Genomic DNA, 20,724 nt, shown 5'->3' with positions numbered 1-20,724 from the left:
TAAAGTTGAAGATCATAAATACCTTAAAACAAATTAACCTGTTATTTTTGACAATTGTATCAAATATCGCTCCATATATTATATGTTAATGTAAAATAATCTGGAAGAATTGATCAGAAATAAGGTTAAATGTTGAATGAATCTGAATTTGTGTAGTTGCACGTTAGATGTTAAAAAATTTAATGTTTACAAATGACACTAAATAAATTTGAAACTAGAATAAATGAAATGCTTAGATCTATTTGGAAAAAGCTGTTTTAGTTCCAGAGTTAATATTTAGTTCTTATCTGCAGATTTTCAGCAGACTGTTTTAATTAATCTGTTCCATTAACTAAGTTTTATTTGTAAAGGGTCCAGCCACAACAAAAGTCATTTTGAGGCTCTTTACAAAACATCCTTTCAATTATTATTATTGACTTGGAGCATTAACTTCTGGGCCAGCAGGGGGCGACAGTCTCCTGCGTTGATTCATTGACTTTACAGTAGTGTTTCTCAATTCCAGTCCTCAGACCCCCTGCCTGCATGTTTTAGGTGTTTCCCTTCTGCCACACCTGGATTGAATCTTTGGGTGATTAACAGGCTCCTGCAGGACTTGGTGGAACCAAGATGTCATGAAATCATTTGAATCAGCTGCTCTGGTGTAGAGGCACATCTAAAACATGCAGAGCAGGGGGGCTGAGGGCTGGAATTGGGAAGCACTGCTTTACAGCAATATCTCTCCCCGATATTCAAAAGAAATTTAGTCATTAAAAAATGAAATGGTTCCAAAGGACACAGGATATGATTGAAATTAGAAGAAAATTAAATAATTAATAATTAGGTCTGCTGAATCTTATAAAAGATAAAAAGAAACTGAAATAATAAGTACGGTATAAATAGTAATAAAAGACGCTGACTGAAGCTGGTTTCTGCTGTGCTTCAGGATCTGGAGAAAACCCTGGACGTGTTCAACATCACTCTGGCCCGTCAGCAAGCCCAGATGGAGGTAATCTTGTAGAAATGAAGGTGATGATGTGTGTTCTCACAGGCCCGGCTTGACTTCGGGTTCTGCTCCTGCAGGTGATCCGGTCGGGCCAGAAGCTGGCTGGGAAGAAATCCGGAGGCCAGAAACAAGGAGGAGGCTTTTTCAGTGGCTGGTTTGGGAGGAAGGCTAAAAAGGAGGAGCAGGAGGAGGACAAGGAGCCCGAGAGTAAGAGTTGATCTGGACCTTCTGGAGAGACCCAAGATTTGATTTTGAACCGCCAAGCTCTGTTTCAGCTTCGGGTCTGGACCAGCTGATGACGGCTGAGGAGAAGGAAAAACTCTACACAGCTATTGGCTACAGTGGCAGCTCGCACAACTTGGCATTACCCAAACAGGTAGACTCTCTACCAGCTAGAGACTCTGACAGGTTGAGACTCTCTAGACCAGGGGTCTCAAACTCCAGTCCTCGAGGGCCGCAGTCCTGCAGTTTTTAGATGAGCCACAGGTACAAAACACTGGAATGAAATGGCTTAATTACCTCCACCTGTAGATCAGTTCTCCAGTTGCAATCTAAAAGTTGCAGGACTGCGGCCCTCGAGGCCTGGAGTTTGAGACCCCTGCTCTAGAGAGTCTGTTTGAAAAATGTTGACGTTCATTGCAGGACTGGCAGAGGAATCTTGAAAGAAAAGGCTTCTTCTTTTATGGTAGATTGAAAATGGTTGTCGGATTGAGGTTAACAAAGCTGCTTCTTGATGGAAGACGAGACTTCTGGGACAATGTCTTATGGACAGATGAGAACAAACTAGAAATCTTGAGGAATCCATATAGCAGGTCAACAGTGACTCCTCATGGTTTGATGCATGGTGGTGGAGGAGTGATGGCTGTCTCTGAGCAGACTGGGATCTCCACTCTGGACCAAAGTTTTCTAGAGTCCGGTGTGAGTCCATCTGTCCAGCAGCTGAGGCTCGGTCAAAACTGCGTCCTGAACAGAACCAGGATCCAAACACAGCAGCAGATTTAGAACAGAATGGCTCAAAGAGAATAGGATCTTGGTATTACAATAGCCTAGTCAAAGCCCAGACCTCATCCTCAGGAATCAGAACCTTAATGAAGTGAAACGTTGTCCTAAGGTGACCCAGTAACCTGGCCATCTGTGTTTCAGTACGTCGGTGCCATTATCACCTTCCAGCTGTTCAGAACGTCAGTGACCATCAGAGAGCAGCGTGACGTCCCGGAGATCCTCAACATCCAGATGGTCAACCTGAGCACCAGGATATCCCAGAGACCCGGAGCACAGGCGGTCAGGTGGGAACGTTTCCTGTGGAACCCTCTGGCCCGCCTCAGCCAGACTCACACCAGCTGCTTCCTCTTGCAGAGTGGAGGTGGCGCTGGAGCACTGGTACGTCACAGGGCTGCAGCAGCGGGGCGCCGTCCCCTCGCTCATCGCCTCTGTGGGCGATTCTTCATCATCGCTGCTCACCGTAGTGTTTGAGTTGAACCCTGAGGAGAGTTCTGGAGACCAGCTGCTGAAGATCCACTCCCAGCCAGTGGAGATTATCTACGACGCGGTAAACTGGCCTCTGATCATCATCAATCACTCTGTCAAATTCTATCTGTACAACACATTTCAGCAGCAAGGCATTTCAAAGAGCTTTACATCATAACAAACACAAAAACACAAAGTCATGCAGCATAGACTCAACTATTAAAGTGTTGCTTTAGGTTAAATGCCATCATTAAATTTGTTGATTACGTTTCAGATAAAACTCTAACCAGCTGGTTTTTAGTCGAGATATAATGTAAGTCAGTGTTTCAGCTGTTTTACAGTTTTCTGGAAGTTTGTTCAACATTTACTAACTTCCCGGTTTTAGTCAGAACTCCAGCAGCAGCGTTCTGGATCAGCTGCAGCTGGAGGGTGGATTTGTTAGACAGACCTGTGAGGAGGCTGCTGCACGAATCAATGCGACTGGATGAGTTTCTCTAGATCTAGCTGAGACATTGGTCATCTAGATGTTCTTCAGCTGAAATAAGGCCGACTTTGTGATTGTCTTTATGTGGCTCTGAATGCTCAGAGGTCATCAGTACTCCAAGGTTTCAGGCTGATTGCAGGTTTTAGTTGTATTAACTGAAACTGTGCACTGACTCTAGATCTGTAACTCTAGATCTATAACTCTAGATTGTTCTAGATAATAATATCTTCAGTTTTGTTTCTGTTCATCTGGGGAAAGTTTTTTCTCATTCACACATTTATCTTTATGTAAGATTCAAACCAGTTGAGTTCTGGACTGGAGAGTCCGACCCAACTCTCTTCCATTCAGTGAAATGATCGACACTGAGGTCCAACAGAACCAGAACCAGAACCAGCACTGTGGTTCTCCCACAGTCCGTATTTATATGGATGTCATTGAACACTTTGACTAGGCCAGTCTTTGTGCTGTGGTAACCATGGAAACCAGACTGGAAGGCGTCAAAGGGGCTGGTTTAGTTAGGAAACTATTTAACTCTTGAAGCTTTTTCAGTAACTTTACTGATGAACGGGAGGTCAGAGGTCGGCTTGTCATTCTGCAGTAGTGATTTTCTCAGTGGTTTGATAACTGCTGGTTTCAAAGCCTGATGTTACGACTGGGGTCGTTTGACCTAATTATGTACCTGAGTGCAGGTGTTTTTTTTCTTATTTGATTGGTGCCTGGAGGACGACGGGGGACGTCCGATTGGTCACTTCCTGGAGAGGACGGATAAAAGCTGGTGACGCGGACTTCCTGGGGTTCCATCCTCGGCCCATCCCTATCGACCACACTGTTTGTAACGTTTCGGAGTTTGTAGGAGTGAGCTGCCGTTTCTGTTTTCTTAGTTTTATCCTGTTTTTTTTTAGTTAGGGAGGTAAGTTTTTGTCATTTGGTTTATTTACTTTTAATTAGGTAAGTTGGTTTATATTCAGATAGTTTTTTTTGTTTGTTGTTTTCGGCGTTAGCTCACTCTGAGGTTATACGCTCAACTCCTTGTAAATTGAAAATACATCTCTTTACAATAAATATCATATAAAATGTTCAACTTTGTGTGTTGGTTGCTGGGGATCTGAAGAGGATGGATCCTTTATGTTGCGATCTGGCCTCGCCTAGACGGGTCGTAACACTGATGAGAGCAAAGAGTTACTGTTCAGATTAATCCTCAGATTTTCTGAATTTTCTCTGAACAGAAGCTGGAAACTGGTTGCTGGCATCAGATTGAAGTTCAGGAGGTTCAGTCTGGAGGGTTTGTGATTCTGTTGACTGTTGCAGATTAAGCTGGAGCTTTGTTAATGTTGTTATGACAAAGAAAGCCTTCCTTGCATGTTTTAGTGTTGAGTGATAGTCTTTCTTTATTGATTTCATAATAAACGTGAAGCTGAATTTTACGCCGCTGTCGTTCGGCGCTACGGCAGAGTTGTGTGATTGACAAGGTTACTGCTACTCTGGGACTCTAGGGGGCGCTGCTGAGACAAATATTTAGATCTGAACAGCATATTAGTCTGACTTTTGATGGCACCCATCAGGAAACGGGACTGTCTGCATTGAGTCAGACTTCAGTGGCAAATACAGTTTTTAATCTGTGATGGTCACATGAAAAATGCACATTAAGATCTAAATAGTTTTTACATTTTCTGATCAGAGCTGTTAAATTTATGACAGTTCAGGATTTCCCAATCTTCGCCAGGTTCACTGTTGGTTTTTGGGTTCTGACACTAGATGTTCACATAATCAGAACCTCCATCGTTTGGTCAGCTTTTTATTCCTGAGTTGGAAAACTAGAGCAGAAGAAGATCATCAGTAGGTCGGAAGAGTGTTTTCACTTTCCTGGACCCAGCTGGACATCACACCACCACCTCAGCCGTCCGTAGGCTGGAGAAACAGTCCAACACCAACCCTCTCAGGCCTCTTTCCCGGCTTTCAGGTCCATTCAGAACCAGACGACGGTCAAAAGCTGGGCGCGGCTGTAGTCCGGTTGTCCTGGGTTTGATTCCCAGTCTAGGCTCTAGTGGTCAATTAACACCACTAAAGAATCTCAGTGAAGAGTTGAAACAAATGGATTCGAACAGGGAGATCCAGTTTCTCTTCAGTGGCGTCAGAACCTGACTGCTTCAGGGGAAGGAGTCCTCAAACGATTCATTTCAGCCAATCAAAGGCAGACTTGGGCCAGCCAGCCAGTTACAGAAGAACCTTTTAGCAGAACATTTCAGGGTCTTTTGATTGCTGCTGCTTTGAAGGGACCTGGAGGAGACCTGAGTCTGAGGGTGAAAGGTCAAGTCTGTGTTCAGTGCTGCTGAGTCGGCTCTTCACGGTGTGTCCGCTGCATGTTGGTCTGCTTCTCCTTGTTGTGGAAATTTTCTTTAACGAAGTGAGCAAAAACTGTTTCAAACACCAGAGAACCAGAGGAAGAATTTCTATAATCTTAATCAGTATTTATTCAAATGTTTTTCAGTGTTGAGAGATTCGGAGGGAGTTCGGTAATCTACTGTAATCTACTTGGTTGCAAAACAGACTGCAAACATACGCATCTTCTTTTATAAGGGAAATTGAACATTCAAGGACGTCACGAGGTGCAAGCAAAGAAACAATTTAAAAACTTTATTGTAATACAAAGGCCAGAGAAACATACATTATACTGTTATGCATTGTTTTCCTCAAAATCACGGGAACCTTCAAACGTCCCACTACATCCTCCAGGTGACTGTCAACAGTATGGTGGACTTCTTCAAGACGGGGAAAGGCGTGGACCTGGAGGTCCTGACATCGGCCACGCTGTCCAAACTGGAGGAGATCAAAGAAAGGACGGCTGCAGGTGGGACCGGCACCAAGACGCTGGATCAGAGCAGCTGGGCCCACAGTCAGTCTGAGCTTGGTTCTGGTCTTTGCAGGTTTGTCTCACATCATTGAAACCCGGAAGGTCTTGGATCTGAAGATCGACCTGAAGCCGTCGTACCTGATCGTACCAAAGTCCGGCTTTTACAGCAGCGAGTCAGACCTGCTGATCGTGGACTTTGGTAGCTTCCAGGTCAGCTTCGTTTGCCTCTGAATTTGTTGAAATGTCTCCATGTGTCCTGAGTTTTAAACGTCTTTAGTCAGAGTTCTGGGCTGTTTGGTCCAAACCAAACGCTCCATTCTTGCTGAGGGAACCCGGGTTGTGTTGCAGCTGTACAGCGTGGACCAGGGCAGTCGGAGTTCATCGTCATCCTCGTCTCTGGAGGAGATCATGGACCGAGCCTATGAGCGGTACGACGTGGGGCTGAGGAAGGTCCAGCTGCTCTACAGCAAGTCAGGTCAGAGGTCAAACAGCAGGTCAGCTTCAGATTCAGTTGATGCAGATGATCTGAGGCAGCAAACCACTTTCAGGAGAGGCCTGGAAGACGGCGCGGCTGCAGAGTTCCTCGGCGCAGCACGTCCTGCGGCCCGTGGACCTCACGCTGCACCTGGCCAAGTGCATGGTGGAAAAGGACGTCCGCATGCCCAGGTATGACCCCCGACCCCGCCTCGCTGCCCGGTTCCGATGCTGAAGCCGCTTCCTGTGTGCAGGTTCAAGGTGTCTGGCGAGCTGCCGCTCATGCATGTCAGAATCTCAGACCAGAAGATCCAGAACGTCGTGGATCTGGTGGAGAGCGTCCCACTGCCCACGGCCGGCTCTGCTCCTTCCACCCCCACTGAGAAGGTCAGCTGTCCTAGTCCAATCCCTGAACCCCCACATTCTCTGTGATTTCTAAAATAATTAACATGAAAACTGGAGGAGAAGAAAGAGTTTAGATGAGAAAAAACATTCAGGGAAACAGGAATAACTGTTCATTTATGTGACTCAAAATTGAACAAATATCTAAAGTAGCTTCTGATTGAGATATCTCAGGTGTTGCCGTTGGCGACGACACGTCCTCTGGCTCAGAGTCTTGGCCCCGCCTTCCTGGACGCCTTCGAGACGGGTGAGCTGCTGCTTCGCTCCGACCCTGAGCCTGGACAGGACGCTGTCTCACCATCTGTCCGTCCGTCCTCCAGACTCTGAAGAAGACGGCGGTGAGAAGCTGACGGATCTCCAGCGGTCGGCTGAGGAGGAACTCATCAACGTTCTCTTCAAGTTCGAGCTCAGAGAGGTCAGCTGGTGCTGCTGGGTGGTTGGGCTGAGGTGGCTGATGGGGTGACCTCTGACCTTGTGTCTTCAGGTTCTGCTGGAGCTGACCCGGCAGGAGGACCAGGAGAAGACGGTTCTGTCCTTCAACGTCTCCCAACTTGGAGCCGAGGGGAAAATGCGACGCTTCGATCAGAGAGTCACGGCGTACCTGCGGCGCGTTGCCGTTGACTACCGTGATGTTCCAGGTGAGCTGAGCTGCTCACTGCAGACGTGGCAGGTTCTGACTGGTTCTGACTGGTTCTGACTGACTAAGTTCAACAAAAGTTCCGATTTTTTTTTGCGACATTGAATAAAACTTTTTGCCCTGAAGTTGGAGCCAAAATATCAAAGCAGGGAAAATAAAGTTCCTCTCAGTTTGATGATGCAGAGTTGGAACAAAGACGAGATCTTGGCTTGGTTTTGGCCGACCCGATTGTTTCTGCGGCCGGTTCGGAACAAGACGACTGTGTATGGTTCTCTAAACATCATGAAGCTGTTTGTTCCGAAGGTTCTGACCCGGTTCTGCTCTGGGTCCTGTTGGACGGAAAGATTCTTCTCCCAACACTAAAGCCAGCTGTTATCTGACACACCTGGGTGTGACCTTTGACCTCACCCTCTATGGCTCAGTTAAAGTCCTGATTGTGTTGGCCACGCCCCCACATCCGTGTGGCCTGAATGTCTGGAGCTGCTGACCTTCCTCAGCTTGGAGTCTTCATCGCCTGCTGCCCCAGAAGAGTCCGGGTCCAGAACCGGACCTTTGGCTCTGGCGGCTCACTGTCTCAGCGTTGGTTGAATCTGGTGCGTTTGTTGTTTGACCTTTCAGGGGGCAGCACTCCTCTCCACCTCATCAGCTCCTCCCAGCAGCAGGACTCCAACCTGCTGAAGGTGGAGTTCATCAAGGTGAGCTGACCAACCCTCAGGTGTGCTTGGGGTGATTTAGTGGGGGAGGAGCGAAGGGCTGTTGGGGGGCTAACAGCTAAGTGGGAGGTTCTGACTGCTCTGTGTCGCTGCAGGCCGACCCCAACGGTCCCAGTTTCCAGACTCTGTTCAGCAACACGGAGCAGACGCTGAAGGTGGGTTTAATGCTTCACGGATTCCAGGCAGGTACCGGTCGGTATCCAGGTGTTACAGGTGGTTCTGCTGTTCCAGGTGGAAGTTTCCTCTCTGGACTTCCTGCTTCACACCAAAGCTCTGCTCGCGACCATTAGCTACCTGAACAGCGCTGTGCCACCGCGGCTCAGTGCCACGCGGGACCAGGACACTGAGAAGCAGGTCCAGAAGACACAGCAGAGTCGGACAGGTGAGTCTGGATCCCACAGATGGCTCTCAGTAAACTCTAATATCATCAACCAGTTTATTTTACTATTAAACTCATAAAAAGGTTCATTTCACCCACAGGTAAACCCTCAACTATTCGGGCAGGTTGAAAATAATGGTTTAATTTGTTATATGAACATTATTCCTCTGCCGCACTCCGTGTTGCAGAGGTCCAGGTAGCTGCTCCTGACATGCAGCAAAAGTAAAATGGATGTCTGAGGGAAAATGACCTCCACCACCCGAGGTAAAACGCCTGGGTGGACCTCGCCCCGCCTTCGAGGTGCAGCTCCTCCCCCACTCAGCTCCTTCAGACTAGCAAGCAGCAATTAGCAAACAGCTGCTGAGCTCATTAGAGGAGCTGCTGCTCAGAGCGAGAACGTTAAAGGGTTAATAGAAGAGACATGTTGGGATGCCTTCCCGGAGGCGGAGCTTCAGAAAGAGCAGCAGCTTCTTAAAGAGACAGAGGCCCAATTTCAAAGCACTAAATGAAATCAACCTGCTGCTGTCATCTTTAGTATGTATAGTGTTTCTGTACCAGCTGAATGTAACATATTTACTGGATTTCTCTATAAATTGGCACTAAAATCATAAAATTTCCCTTTTTAATCCCAAATCTTTTCATCACCCAGAAAATCATTATAATTAATCTTTTCCACAAATTACTGGGAATAAAACTTTGTTCAGCACTGATCCTCAGTTTTCCCACTGCTGCTTTTTTTCTCCTTCCACTAAATATCTGTGTGTGTGTGTGTGTGTGTGTGTGTGTGTGTGTGTGTGTGTGTGTGTGTGCTGCTCTGCAGAGTCTAAAGGCAGTAAAGATGGCGGCGGCATCTTCAGCTTCAGGCTCTTCGCCATGTTGGGCTGCTTCCATGTTGAGGTGTGCGATGACCGTTGCAGCATCGCTGACATCAGAGTCCAGGGTATGAATCACTTCCTGTCAGCTGTCTTCCTGTCGGAGGACCGACCTAACCTAAGCCGTGTTGCCTCCTCTCAGGCGTCGACGCCTCGGTGTTTGTGCAGGCGAAGGAGACAGAAGTGTTCGCCCGCCTCAGAGACATCGTGGTGACGGACGCCAACCCCAAGACCATCCACAAGAAGGTCAGCGAGACACGGGGACAGGACGCCGTCTGCTGAGGCTGCAGTGAGCAGGAACAGGAAGTGATGTAACCTTCTTCCATCCCACAGGCCGTGTCCATCGTAGGCGAGGAGGTGTTCAGCTTCAAGCTGTCCTTGTTTCCGGGGGCGACGCAAGGGGACGGGTACAGGGACATGTCAAAGGTGGACGGAAAGGTCACCTTGAGTCTGGGCTGCATCCAGATCGTCTACCTGCACAAGTTCTTCATGTCTCTGCTGGTCAGCAGCCGCAGCAACACACACTCACACACACTCTCACTCCTTCAGGTTCAGTGTGTAAACCGGGCCGGTTCTGCTCAGACTGTTGGACTTGATGAAAAATGATCAGCAGGATTTAACCTAGACCTGTTCCCATGGCAACGCAGCCAGTCAACCTGTCACCGTGTTGCTTCGTTCGGTTTAAACGTCATCAGTTGAGATGTTAGTGAATAATCGGGCCTCGGAACTGGGAAAGTTCACGTAAACTGGATGGTTTCCAGTAACACCAGCTTCTAATCATAGTTCATGCATTTCTGACCGAGTTGAGGTCAAAGGTTAGGGCCTGATTCTGCCATTAAAGCTAGCTGAGATGTTTGCTGGACTGTCTGCTGGAACCTGCAGGTGGTTCAGATTTACTTCATCCAGGTTGTGCAATGCAGCCACACAGCCTGATGCTGCCACTACCATGCTTAAGATTTAAAAGCCTCACTTAGCTTCCTCTAAATATCTTGTCCAAGCAGCTCCGTGTTTGTCTCTTGGGATCATCAGCAGCCTCTCTCTCTGAAAAGCAATCAATCAATCAATCAATCAATCAATGAAAATGTGGAAAATGATTCTGGTCTTCTAGCAGCAAATGGTTCTCAACATTCTCAGTTACTGAACTTACTTTTTCAAATGAGGAGTCAGTTTGGGGTCATCTGAGGTCATTTGGAGTCGGTTCTGGTATTTTGTTGCAACTTCAGCAGGTTTGGTCTTCTAGAGACGCATCAAAAAACTTCACTGCAGTTTTAGAAATATTCCTTGTGTGTGGGCTAGGAACAGGCAACAGGAAGCAGTAGTAACGGTGATGTCACTTCCTGAGCTGAAGGAAGCGATGAATGCAGCCTGCAGCCACCTTTCAGATTTAGATGCAGCTGCAGGTTAAAGCCTGAATGTTTTGTGTCTGTTCTCTGTTGCATGTTCTCCTCACCTGTTGTTGTCTCTAATGTCTTCTGTCTTGTTGGTGTGTTTTGTCCTTACAGGGTTCCTTTAGCTTTCAGTACCCGTCAGCTGATGAGGTACAGCATCCAGCATGCAGCTCTGAACTGCATCAAACCTCCTGCTTTACCCCCTTGCACTGTCAGCTCTCCACTAAACTCATCTGGTTTAAGGTCCCTGTGACCTGGTTTACCCCGTCCTGAACTCAAGTTAACCAACATTAGCAAACTGGAAGCATCTAATCAAGCTGCGTGCAGGTGGGGGTGCAAACGTTGCACCACCCAGGCTTTTGTCATCATGAACACCTGCAGCTCGTAACACGACTAAAGCAGAAGTTCTGTCTTAAGGTTCTGATAAGGGATCTGACTCCAATCTGCTGTTTCTTTCTGAAGGTCAGGAGGTGGAGCCAGTTAGATCCAATAACTCCTAAAACTGGTGGGAGATTTGAACAATCCTGAACCTGCTGTTAGACAAACCCGGCCGTTTGGTTCTGATTTGGTCAGAACAGGAAGTTAATTCCAACAGTAAATGCAGATAACTGGGGAGCAGTAGGAAAAAGTAGCAGAGTGAGTGGTCAGTGGTCAGTTTGTCCCCAGCAGCAGAGACAGATCAGGAAAACCTCAGCCAGTCCATCAGCTTCATGAGACAGGAAGGTTTTAATCCTAGTCTAGAAAGTATCCAGGGTGTCGCCTCCATAAACCGAGTCTAAAGCATCTGCCTCCCATTCTACACCTCGAACCTCTAGGAACCAGCAGGCTGGTGCTGAGGGGTTCTGGTAAGAACATCTGGACCAGTTGGATCTCTGATGGAGCTGATTATTAGTGACTTTATATGTGAGAATTTGAGATTATAATCTGGATTAACAGGAAGCCAATAGAGGGAAGGTAAAATAGTAGAGTTATGATCAGTCTTCTTCATTTCCGTCAGAACGTTAGCTGCAGCATTTTGGATCAGCCCTTAGCTGCTCTTTGTGCAGCCCTGACAGAAGAGATGAATAATATGTTTGTAATATTTCAGAGATACAAAAAGAAATCACTAGAAACTTGTTAATATGGGATCTAAATGACATCCTGGTCAAAAATAGTACAGAGGTTCTTTACTTTATCATGAGAGGCCAATTTATTCCCATCCAAATCAGTGATTGACTAAACAGGTTCTTTTTCAAAGGTTCTGGTCCAAAAACAACAAAGTTTAGAGTCTTCCTGGTTTTAAGACTGTAGCCAACCCAATGGATCGGATTCATTAGGATTTCTGGATGGATACATCGGACAATCCCATATGTTTACTAGTGAAAGCAGGCCAAGCACTGAACCTTACTGGTTCTCCACCAGTACCTTTGATGCTTGAGGAAGTCTTAACTTAAACTGGAATCGGTTGGGCAAAGGAGACTCAAACAAGTCTAGATGTTCTACTTTTCTGTCAGATCTAGTGCTCGGGTCGATTTATTGAGCGGAGTTTAGAGTCGTCTTTGTTTAACCCTGAAGTGTGCCTCCATTGGTCCTGGTGCCTCCAGACCCATTGGACCCCGAGTTGTTCAGACTGGAATCTCTAGTGAGCGCAGTAGGAACAGATGGAGCTCTAAATGAATGTTTTTCATGCCTGACTACACCAAGGCCTCTTTTCCCTACGTGTGCCATGTAACTCACTCAAATGCCATCATTAACCTCGCCTGTTCACTGCCATTCCCCCTCTGTCACATGACCACTGCCTGAATGACCTCACTTCCGGACCTGAATTTGTTCCTCACCTGTTTCTTAAATGTGGAACTTCCTTTATGAACCTTCAAACAGCTTTAATTGCAAAGCCAACATTCAGTTTTAGCATTTTGTAGCTCGGTGACTTTTTATTGTGTCTTCTGAAATTTAAAGCCAATGTTTGAAAGCTGTTTTCAGAAGGTTCATATTGTTGTCATCATATTTATAAAACAGAACCAACCTGAAAACTCCATACATGCAGTGAACACCTCGGCCAAACACAAAGCCTCACGCTGCGCTGTCTGTGTTCCAGATGTTCATTGACAACTTTCAGACGGCCAAAGAGGCTCTGAGTGCCGCCACTTCTCAGGCCGCAGAGAAAGCTGCATCCAGCGTTCGAGACTTCGCTCAGAAGAGTTTCCGTCTGTCCACCGACATCAGGCTGAAGGCTCCCCTCATCATTGTCCCTCAGTCCTCCACCTCCCAGAATGCCCTGGTGGTGGATCTGGGGCTGATCACAGTGGAAAACAGCTTTGATCTGCGGCCAGGTGAAGGGTTACCTCTGCAGGCTGTGGTGGAGAAGATGGACATAAAGCTGACGCAGCTGAAACTCTGCAGGTATCAATCCAATCTGCAAGAAAGTTTAACAAGAAACATGCAGAAAACTATTCAGGAACCTTATTGTCTGAAACCTTCAATTGTTGCAGACTAGGAGCTAAACGCTCAGTTAGCCTCTAGGAGCTAAACGGCCAGTTAGCCGCTAGGAGCTAAACGCTCAGTTAGCGGCTCGGAGCTAAACGCTCAGTTAGCGGCTCGGAGCTAAACGCTCAGTTAGCGGCTAGGAGCTAAACGCTTAGTTAGCGGCTAGGAGCTAAAAGGTCAGTTAGCCGCTAGGAGCTAAACGGTCAGTTAGCCTCTAGGAGCTAAACGGTCAGTTAGCCGCTAGGAGCTAAACGCTCAGTTAGCCTCTAGGAGCTAAACGGCCAGTTAGCCGCTAGGAGCTAAACGCTCAGTTAGCGGCTCGGAGCTAAACGCTCAGTTAGCGGCTCGGAGCTAAACGCTCAGTTAGCGGCTAGGAGCTAAACGCTTAGTTAGCGGCTAGGAGCTAAAAGGTCAGTTAGCCGCTAGGAGCTAAACGGTCAGTTAGCCTCTAGGAGCTAAACGGTCAGTTAGCCGCTAGGAGCTAAACGGTCAGTTAGCCGCTAGGAGCTACACGGTCAGTTAGCCGCTAGGAGCTACACGGTCAGTTAGCTGCTAGGAGCTAAACGCTCAGTTAGCGGCTCGGCGCTAAACGCTCAGTTAGCGGCTAGGAGCTAAACGCTCAGTTAGCGGCTAGGAGCTAAAAGGTCAGTTAGCCGCTAGGAGCTAAACAGTCAGTTAGCCGCTAGGAGCTAAACGGCCAGTTAGCTATATGGTTGGGCTCAAGGACTGCAGGTAAAACTCAGGATGTGAAGAAACTCTGACTTCATAAAAAGCACTTCTCTACATTCAGAGGTGAGTGACTCTGGACAAGTCTTTAATCTCATGAACATGTTCACTGCAGAGCAGACAGTCTTTGTCTTTGCTGTATTTCTGCAGCTGATGGAAATTGGACAACTTTGCAAATTAGTGTATTGACAGCCTTGTTCCCCTAGTTGCCCAGGTTGCTCTAGTTGACATAGATGCCCTTGTTGACGTGGTTGCCCTATTTGGAAGAGTCGCAGTGTTTGGTGAATGCAAAGTTCTGCATCAGGACTGCTTTCAGTCTTTGACTCAATCGATCAGGAAAAGTTGAGTGGAAGAACGAAGGGGTTTGGTTGCCTCTAAATTAAAGGGCCAGATGCCAAGCAGTCAGCAGCTTCTCCAAACCAGAATGAAGCTTTCATGATTTGGTGTGTGGTGTTGCTCCAGGGTCAGCTTCTCCTGAATGTTTATGACTTGCAGAGACCAATGTTTTCTTCTCTGTAGTGCAGCAACTTTGGGAAGTAGCAACCTGAGATATTTCAAACTATCGGAGTTAAGTTGAGTCTGTAATGAAGCTGAAAAAGGGAAGGTTCTGGTTCTGCCTCCTGGAAGAAGCGAATTTGATTTGATGTTCCTGTGGTTACAGGAAAACGCCGGAGCTCGACTTTCCTCCCAAAGACATCGAGATCCTTCAGCCGATCAACGTGGAGCTGATGGTCACCAGAAACCTGGCTGCTTCCTGGCTGACCAAGATCCCTGCCGTCCAGGTTCAGGGCGTCCTGCGCTCCCTCAGAGTGAGTCTCTGTGCACCAATCAGGACTTCGTCCTCGTTAAGATGCTGACCTGTCCACCTGGACCTGCAGGTGAGTCTGGGGGAAGAGGAGCTGGGCGTGCTGATGAAGATTCTAGTGGAGAACATCGGAGAGGGAAGTAAAGACTCCGGCGCCGACGTCAGGTCAGCAGCAACCGAAGGTACGTTCGGCTCTAGGAGGCTCACCTTTCTCTGAGCAGGTCGACCTCCGACCCCTGACCCACTCTTCAAAATGGGAAAGACAAGAAGACGTCCCAGTTGAAAATGGCTCCAGATCTGCATCCAGGGCAGTAACTAAATGTTTTAACCCAGCTGGACCTAAGCCAACTAGGCCGAACCAGAACCCAGGTCCATCTCCTAGCACTCAGTGAGGAGTATGGTCAACATCTCCACTTACCACCATAAACATCAACTCTACGGGGACTTGAACTGGACCAGAACTTTGGTCTGATGAGACCAAGACTGAGTTCTTCAGAATCCAACCCCCCAGCTGGGTCACTCTGAAGTACGGTGGAGGATCTGTGATGCTTTGGGCCTGTTTCCAGAGACCTAGGATCCTTGATAGAGTAAAATAGGTCAGTAATTGATCTCTGGGGCAAAGAATTGAAATTGGTGACATGTGAACTAGGCTTGAGCAGCACACCAACATGCAGAAGCCCCGCTCTTCTCCCTGCCGGCCGCAGTAAAATTGTCGAGCCTTGACCGGTCCGCGGTAATGGGGACCACTGATCTAGAGCTCAGAGGTTCTCAACCCACGGAAATATTGGAGAACAGTTGCTGTCCTAAAGTGGAGGCGACTGAGAGGAGTAGCTCCGTATTGTTGCTCAGTTCGGGCCTGAAGAACACAACCTGGAAATGTTGGCTACAAAGTGAAGCAGTCCGATGAAACTCTGCCTCTCTCTACGCCTGAAGGGGGAGCTGCAGTTTAGGGGAACACCAGGAATTCTCCTGGAGGAAATGGTTCAGTCTTGCGCTCCAGATTAGTTAAGATTACTTGAAGACCTAAACCTGAGTTTACCTCCACAGGGAAGGCGGAGCTTAGTGGGCAGCCAGAGGCGGAGCCGCGACGGTCTGATGGTCAGACGGCCTCCGCCGGTGAAGGACCGCCTGCAGATGACGTCATCAAAGTTCTGGTCGACTTTGAAGTCAAAGAGGTGAAGGATTGACCAGGTCAGAGGTCACCTGCTCCTGGTCGCTGCTCCACCTTTCCGCTTCCTGTTGCAGGTGTTGCTGTCCCTCAAGAAGCGCTCTGACCAGCGGGAGGCGCCGTTCCTGGTGTTCCAACTCGACCAGCTGGGAATCCACACCAAGGTCCGCAGGTTCGACCTGTGTGCCACCACCTACATTAGACAGGTTTCCATGAAGAGCCTAGAGTTCAAAGGTCAGACTGGAACTGGTCCCTGGGGTCTACTGGTACCTTCCCAGTAGAACCCGGTCATGCTTCAGGTCTCTGTTGTTCTCCCTGGTTCCAGATACTGGCGGCAACCCGCTGTGTCTCATCAGCTCCTCGGTTGAGTCCGGCGCCGAGCTGCTCAAGGTGGAGTTCTGCAAGGTAGAAGAACCAGACGATCCTGATGGACTGGTTCTGATTCTGTTCTGGTTCTGGTCTGAGTCTTTCTGCTCCATGTATCTGCAGGCAGACCGCACCGGACCAGAGTTCTGCTCCGTCTACAAGAACACGGAGCAAATGATCCAGGTGAGTCCGACCCCGGTTGACGAGACGTTCATGATCCCTCCAAGTGTCGGATTTAATGAACTTTAGACCAAATTCTGCTGGACAGACAGTCTGTCCAGCCATCCGTCCATCTGTCATCAATGTAAAGTCTCAAAAGCATCGTCCTTCTGGCTCAATGCTTTACAGAGTTCCTTAGGTCTTCATGTCTTCTGCTCTGAGTTCCTCAGAGGACTTCAGGGTTTGTCTTGGTTTGTCCTCAGGTGATGTTCTCGTCTCTGGACGTCCTGCTCCACACCCAGGCGCTCCTGTCCGCCGCCAACTTCCTGTCCATGTCTCTGTCGTCGTCCAGCAGCATGACGCCTGCAGAGAAGGACGTCCGGCTGAAGACGGAAGACAAGATGGCGACTTCCAGGTCCGGTGAGTATCTGTCCATGCAGCCTGAGTTGAACCCACGGCACACTCAAAGCTAATCCGAGGCCGCGACGTGTCCTACAGGTGTCCTGGTCCCGCCTGCAGACCCGGAGGTGGTGGACCTGAAGGCGACAATGACGCTGGGAGCCTTCAACATCCTGGTGTGTGACCAGACTTCCAACATGGCTGACATCAGAATCACAGGTGAGGGCTGTTAGCCTGACACTACAGCTGTATCAGGCAAATCCTCTGACCTGTGATTTCGTCCTCAGGGTTGGACAGTTCGCTGCTGAGGCGGGGCAATCAGACCCAGATGTCGGCCCGGCTACTGGACGTCGTCGTCCTGGACGTAGATCCCAGGTCCGTCCACAAGGAGGTGAGAGCGGGTCGCCTCAGTCTGCAGGGAATGAAACAATATCCAGACTCACTCCACAGACTGTCCTCTCCTGCTATGACCACAAAATACCAAGAAGTTGCCAATAACAATCTGACAAGTGTGGCATGCATCCATTTTTATCTTGAAGAGTCAGAAAGCAGAACCCCATCTGGCTGCAGAGCCTCTGTCTCTGTAGGCAGAACAGTCATTTCCTGAATTTCATCATGTTTTATCTCCACCTCAGCAGCCATGTTGGTTACAGCAGGACGGCCTCCAGGCGTCCCCTGATATCCCCTGATGTCCCCTGATGTCTCTGTGCTCCTCCCTGTCCTGCAGGCCGTCTCCATCATGGGAGACGAGGTGTTCAGCTTCAGCATGAGTCTGACTCCCAACGCCACCGAGGGCGCCGGCTACGCCGACACCTCTAAGACAGACGGCCAGGTGAACCTGAGGGTGGGGTGCGTCCGGGTGGTCTACCTGCACAGGTTCATCATGTCTCTGCTGGTGAGTCTGGAGGACAGAAGGACGTCCTCCTGTTTTCTCTTAGACCGGTTAGCTTCATTTTCTAAGCTTTTTGTCTTTTTTTCCTCAGAACTTTAGCAACAACTTCCAGGTAGCAAAAGAGGCGCTGAGTTCGGCGACTGCGCAGGCTGCAGAGAAAGCTGCGTCCAGCGTCTTGGCCCAGAGGACGTTCCGTCTGTCCTTGGACGTCCGGGTGAAGGCTCCCCTCATCATCATCCCCCAGTCCTCCACTTCCCATAATGCACTTGTGATGGACCTGGGTCTCATTACGGTGGGGAACAGTTTCTCTGTGCTGCCGGCGGGAGAGCGCCCCCTGCCTGCTGTCGTCGACAACATGACCGTGCAGCTGTCTGAGCTACAACTGTCCAGGTGAGCCGAGCCGAGTCCGACTGGACCGGGTCTCCGCCTGCGAGAGGCCTAAAGAGCTCGTCTTGGCAGTGGAAAGCACTTGACCCATGTTGTCCCGCTGTCCTCCAGAACCTGGTTGGGCTCCGGGTCCGAGAAGCCGAGCGTCGAGCTGCTGAAGCCGGTCAACCTGCAGCTCAGCATCAGGAGGAACCTGGCGGCGTCCTGGTACCACAAGATGGCCGCCGTGGAGCTGGACGGAGACCTGAAGCCCATGGAGGTATGGGGACAAGCTCGAGGTCAGAGTTGAGGTCAGGGTTGCCTCCCAGACAGACCCACATCATCACTCCTCCACCACCGTGCTTCACAGCATCAGGTGTTTCTGCTGATATGTGGGTCTGGTTCTGTTCGTTCTGGTTCCCCCTCACCCTCTCCTGAAGGCTAGCAGGCTAACTACTCCAGGCTAGCTCTGCGGGTGAGAAGAGGCCTAGGTTCTGCTCCTGGTTCTGACCCGGTATCTGTGTGTGCAGCTGGAGCTCAGTCAGGACGACCTCAGGGTCACGCTTCAGATCCTGACGGAGAACCTGGCAGAAGCCGGTGGTCCGGATGGCGGCGCCGCCCCAAAGGAGGTCCGTCTGCAGGTTCCAGTGGTCGCGGCGCCCCCAGGTCGGAGAACCGCAGGAGAACCTGAACCGGGCCAGTGAGTGTGGGTTGCATGTGGGGTTGACCTGTGTTCTACCTGCCCAGGTGAGCCAGCTGGGAGAGGAGAGCAGGACGAGGATGAAGCCGTGGAGACGCTGAAGTTTTCCTTCACCGTCCAGTCTCTGGGTCTGGTTCTGTACCACGATGACCCGAAACAGGTGAGTAAGGCTGGATCTGGTCCGGCTCGTTCCAGTCTGGCTGATCTCTCTGTTGTACCTGTTCCCAGCAGCCTGCGGGCCTCAGCCACCAAGAGAACCTCAGACTGGGCCAGCTGGTTCTGCGTCTGATGACAGCTTCGGGACGGGCCCGGTCTAATGGCAGCGTGGAGGTGAATACGGTTCTGACGGCGTGCACTCTGGACGATCTGCGGGCTGGAGTGAACCGGGTCACGTCACGGTAATGATCACATGACTGTCTGAACAAATGAGACCCCAGACAGAACCGGGTCACCAGAGGTCCAGACCCTCTCCTGACCTAGTCTGGGAGGAAAGTTGTGTTTATTCAGTGCTGAGGTTCTGTTGGTTCTTCTGGACCTCAGCATGATAGCTTGACATGTTTTTAAGCTTCAGGTCCGATTCACCCGGCAGCAGCGTCTACTGACTTTGTGTTGGGCCCATTGGTTCTGTTGGCTTGGTGCTGAGGAGTCGAGAAACCATTTTCTCTATAAAGTCAGAAGGAGGTCAAACTGAAGCCTTCCTGTTTGGGGCGTTTGAATCCAGTCCGGACTCTGAGCTTTGGTCCGGTTCTCTGGGAAGACGCTGGTCAAGATGTCCGTCAGTCCAAACCTGGTTGGTCCATGGAAAGTTCTCCAGACATGTGAAGCATTTTCACCATCAGACTCGGTTCAGGAGTTGCTTCGACCAGAACTTGACCACAAGCTGGACCCAACCGTCCTTTAGCGGTTTAGGTCCGTTTAAAGGTGGTGTTTGTGCAGTTGTAGTCCTTTCTAACTGAAAAGCTTTATCCATCTCGGACTGGCCGCTGGTTCTGGACTGTCGGTTGAATTGGACCTGGCTGGCCTCGGTGTCTGCATCTCTCCACTGGAGGTTCTGCTCTGGACTGGTTCTGGTCCAATGTCTGGAGAATCACCCTCTACTGGTGGAAGTCCTCGAGCTCTATTCTGGGATCACTTTTAATTTTGATTTCTGTTTCCATCCATCCATCCATCTTCTTCCGTTTATCCGGGTCGGGCCCAGAACCCCCGAATAGACCTTGCCAGGGAGGCTTAAGAGTGTGACCCCCCTGAAATTGGAGCACACCCTCCGGTCCCCCTTTTTGAACAGGGGGACCACCACCCCAGTCTGCCAATCCAGGAGAACTGCCCCCGATGTCCATGCGATATTGCAGAGTCGCCTTAACCAATACAACCCTACAACATCCAGAGCCTTGAGGAACTCCAGGCGGATCTCATCCCCCCCGGGGCCCTGCCACCGAGGAGCTTTTTGACCACCTCGGCGACCTCGACCCCAGAGATTGGAGAGCCCAACCCAGAGTCCCCAGGCTCAGCTTCCACAATAGAAGGCATGTTGGTGGGATTGAGGAGGTCTTCGAAGTATTCTGCCCACCGGCCCACAACATCCCGAGTTGAGGTCAGCAGCACACCATCCCCACTGTAAACAGTGTTGGTGCTGCACTGCTTCCCCCTCCTGAGACGCCGGATGGTGGACCAGAATCGCCTAGAAGCCGTACGGAAGTGTTTCTCCATGGCCTCTCCAAACTCCTCCCACACCCGAGTTTTTGCCTCAGCAACCACCCGAGCCGCATGCTGCTTCGCCCGCCGGTACCCATCAGCTGCTTCCGGAATCCCACAGGCCAAAAAGGCCCGATAGGACTCCTTCTTCAGCCTGACGGCTTCCCTCACCGAAGGTGTCCACCAACGGGTTCGAGGGTTGCCGCCATGACAGACACTGACAACCTTGCGGCCACAGCTCAGATGAGTCGCCTTGACAATGGAGGCACGGTCCACTCAGACTCCATGTCCCCCACCTCCCCCGGGACGTGTTCGAAGTTCTGCTGGAGATGGGAG

The 20,724-nt window shown here is 49.6% G+C and overlaps 1 protein-coding gene across 6 annotated transcripts in view; it reads left to right on the top strand.

Moving 5' to 3' along the window:
- The window catches only part of vps13c (vacuolar protein sorting 13 homolog C), a 57,520-nt gene that overhangs the window by 11,847 nt on the left and 24,949 nt on the right, over nucleotides 1-20,724 (top strand). For 3 of the 6 annotated variants that reach the window (XR_006369305.1, XM_044102619.1, XM_044102592.1), the window contains 36 exons: nucleotides 923-985; nucleotides 1,060-1,189; nucleotides 1,258-1,358; nucleotides 2,126-2,268; nucleotides 2,339-2,531; nucleotides 5,667-5,781; nucleotides 5,858-5,994; nucleotides 6,133-6,259; nucleotides 6,333-6,450; nucleotides 6,513-6,645; nucleotides 6,835-6,907; nucleotides 6,981-7,075; nucleotides 7,145-7,298; nucleotides 7,916-7,992; nucleotides 8,106-8,165; nucleotides 8,242-8,392; nucleotides 9,210-9,329; nucleotides 9,404-9,507; nucleotides 9,595-9,762; nucleotides 10,764-10,799; nucleotides 12,727-13,031; nucleotides 14,503-14,650; nucleotides 14,720-14,828; nucleotides 15,694-15,821; nucleotides 15,892-16,048; nucleotides 16,140-16,219; nucleotides 16,304-16,363; nucleotides 16,603-16,759; nucleotides 16,838-16,957; nucleotides 17,026-17,129; nucleotides 17,466-17,633; nucleotides 17,722-18,020; nucleotides 18,129-18,276; nucleotides 18,527-18,662; nucleotides 18,744-18,856; nucleotides 18,925-19,094. Coding sequence is in view for 5 of the 6 variants with exons in the window: in XM_044102619.1 (XP_043958554.1) it covers nucleotides 923-985; nucleotides 1,060-1,189; nucleotides 1,258-1,358; nucleotides 2,126-2,268; nucleotides 2,339-2,531; nucleotides 5,667-5,781; nucleotides 5,858-5,994; nucleotides 6,133-6,259; nucleotides 6,333-6,450; nucleotides 6,513-6,645; nucleotides 6,835-6,907; nucleotides 6,981-7,075; nucleotides 7,145-7,298; nucleotides 7,916-7,992; nucleotides 8,106-8,165; nucleotides 8,242-8,392; nucleotides 9,210-9,329; nucleotides 9,404-9,507; nucleotides 9,595-9,762; nucleotides 10,764-10,799; nucleotides 12,727-13,031; nucleotides 14,503-14,650; nucleotides 14,720-14,828; nucleotides 15,694-15,821; nucleotides 15,892-16,048; nucleotides 16,140-16,219; nucleotides 16,304-16,363; nucleotides 16,603-16,759; nucleotides 16,838-16,957; nucleotides 17,026-17,129; nucleotides 17,466-17,633; nucleotides 17,722-18,020; nucleotides 18,129-18,276; nucleotides 18,527-18,662; nucleotides 18,744-18,856; nucleotides 18,925-19,094 (4,700 nt within the window). In the remaining variant the exon portion in view is untranslated. The remainder of the gene's footprint in view (nucleotides 1-922; nucleotides 986-1,059; nucleotides 1,190-1,257; nucleotides 1,359-2,125; nucleotides 2,269-2,338; nucleotides 2,532-5,666; nucleotides 5,782-5,857; nucleotides 5,995-6,132; nucleotides 6,260-6,332; nucleotides 6,451-6,512; nucleotides 6,646-6,834; nucleotides 6,908-6,980; nucleotides 7,076-7,144; nucleotides 7,299-7,915; nucleotides 7,993-8,105; nucleotides 8,166-8,241; nucleotides 8,393-9,209; nucleotides 9,330-9,403; nucleotides 9,508-9,594; nucleotides 9,763-10,763; nucleotides 10,800-12,726; nucleotides 13,032-14,502; nucleotides 14,651-14,719; nucleotides 14,829-15,693; nucleotides 15,822-15,891; nucleotides 16,049-16,139; nucleotides 16,220-16,303; nucleotides 16,364-16,602; nucleotides 16,760-16,837; nucleotides 16,958-17,025; nucleotides 17,130-17,465; nucleotides 17,634-17,721; nucleotides 18,021-18,128; nucleotides 18,277-18,526; nucleotides 18,663-18,743; nucleotides 18,857-18,924; nucleotides 19,095-20,724) is intronic. The other 3 variants (XM_044102632.1, XM_044102610.1, XM_044102601.1) reach the window with 2 other exon arrangements.

Source organism: Gambusia affinis, linkage group LG02 (assembly GCF_019740435.1).
Source record: "Gambusia affinis linkage group LG02, SWU_Gaff_1.0, whole genome shotgun sequence".
NCBI lineage: Eukaryota > Metazoa > Chordata > Actinopteri > Cyprinodontiformes > Poeciliidae > Gambusia > Gambusia affinis.
Note: the sequence above shows the minus strand (reverse complement) of the source record. Positions and strands in the feature narration are given on the sequence as shown.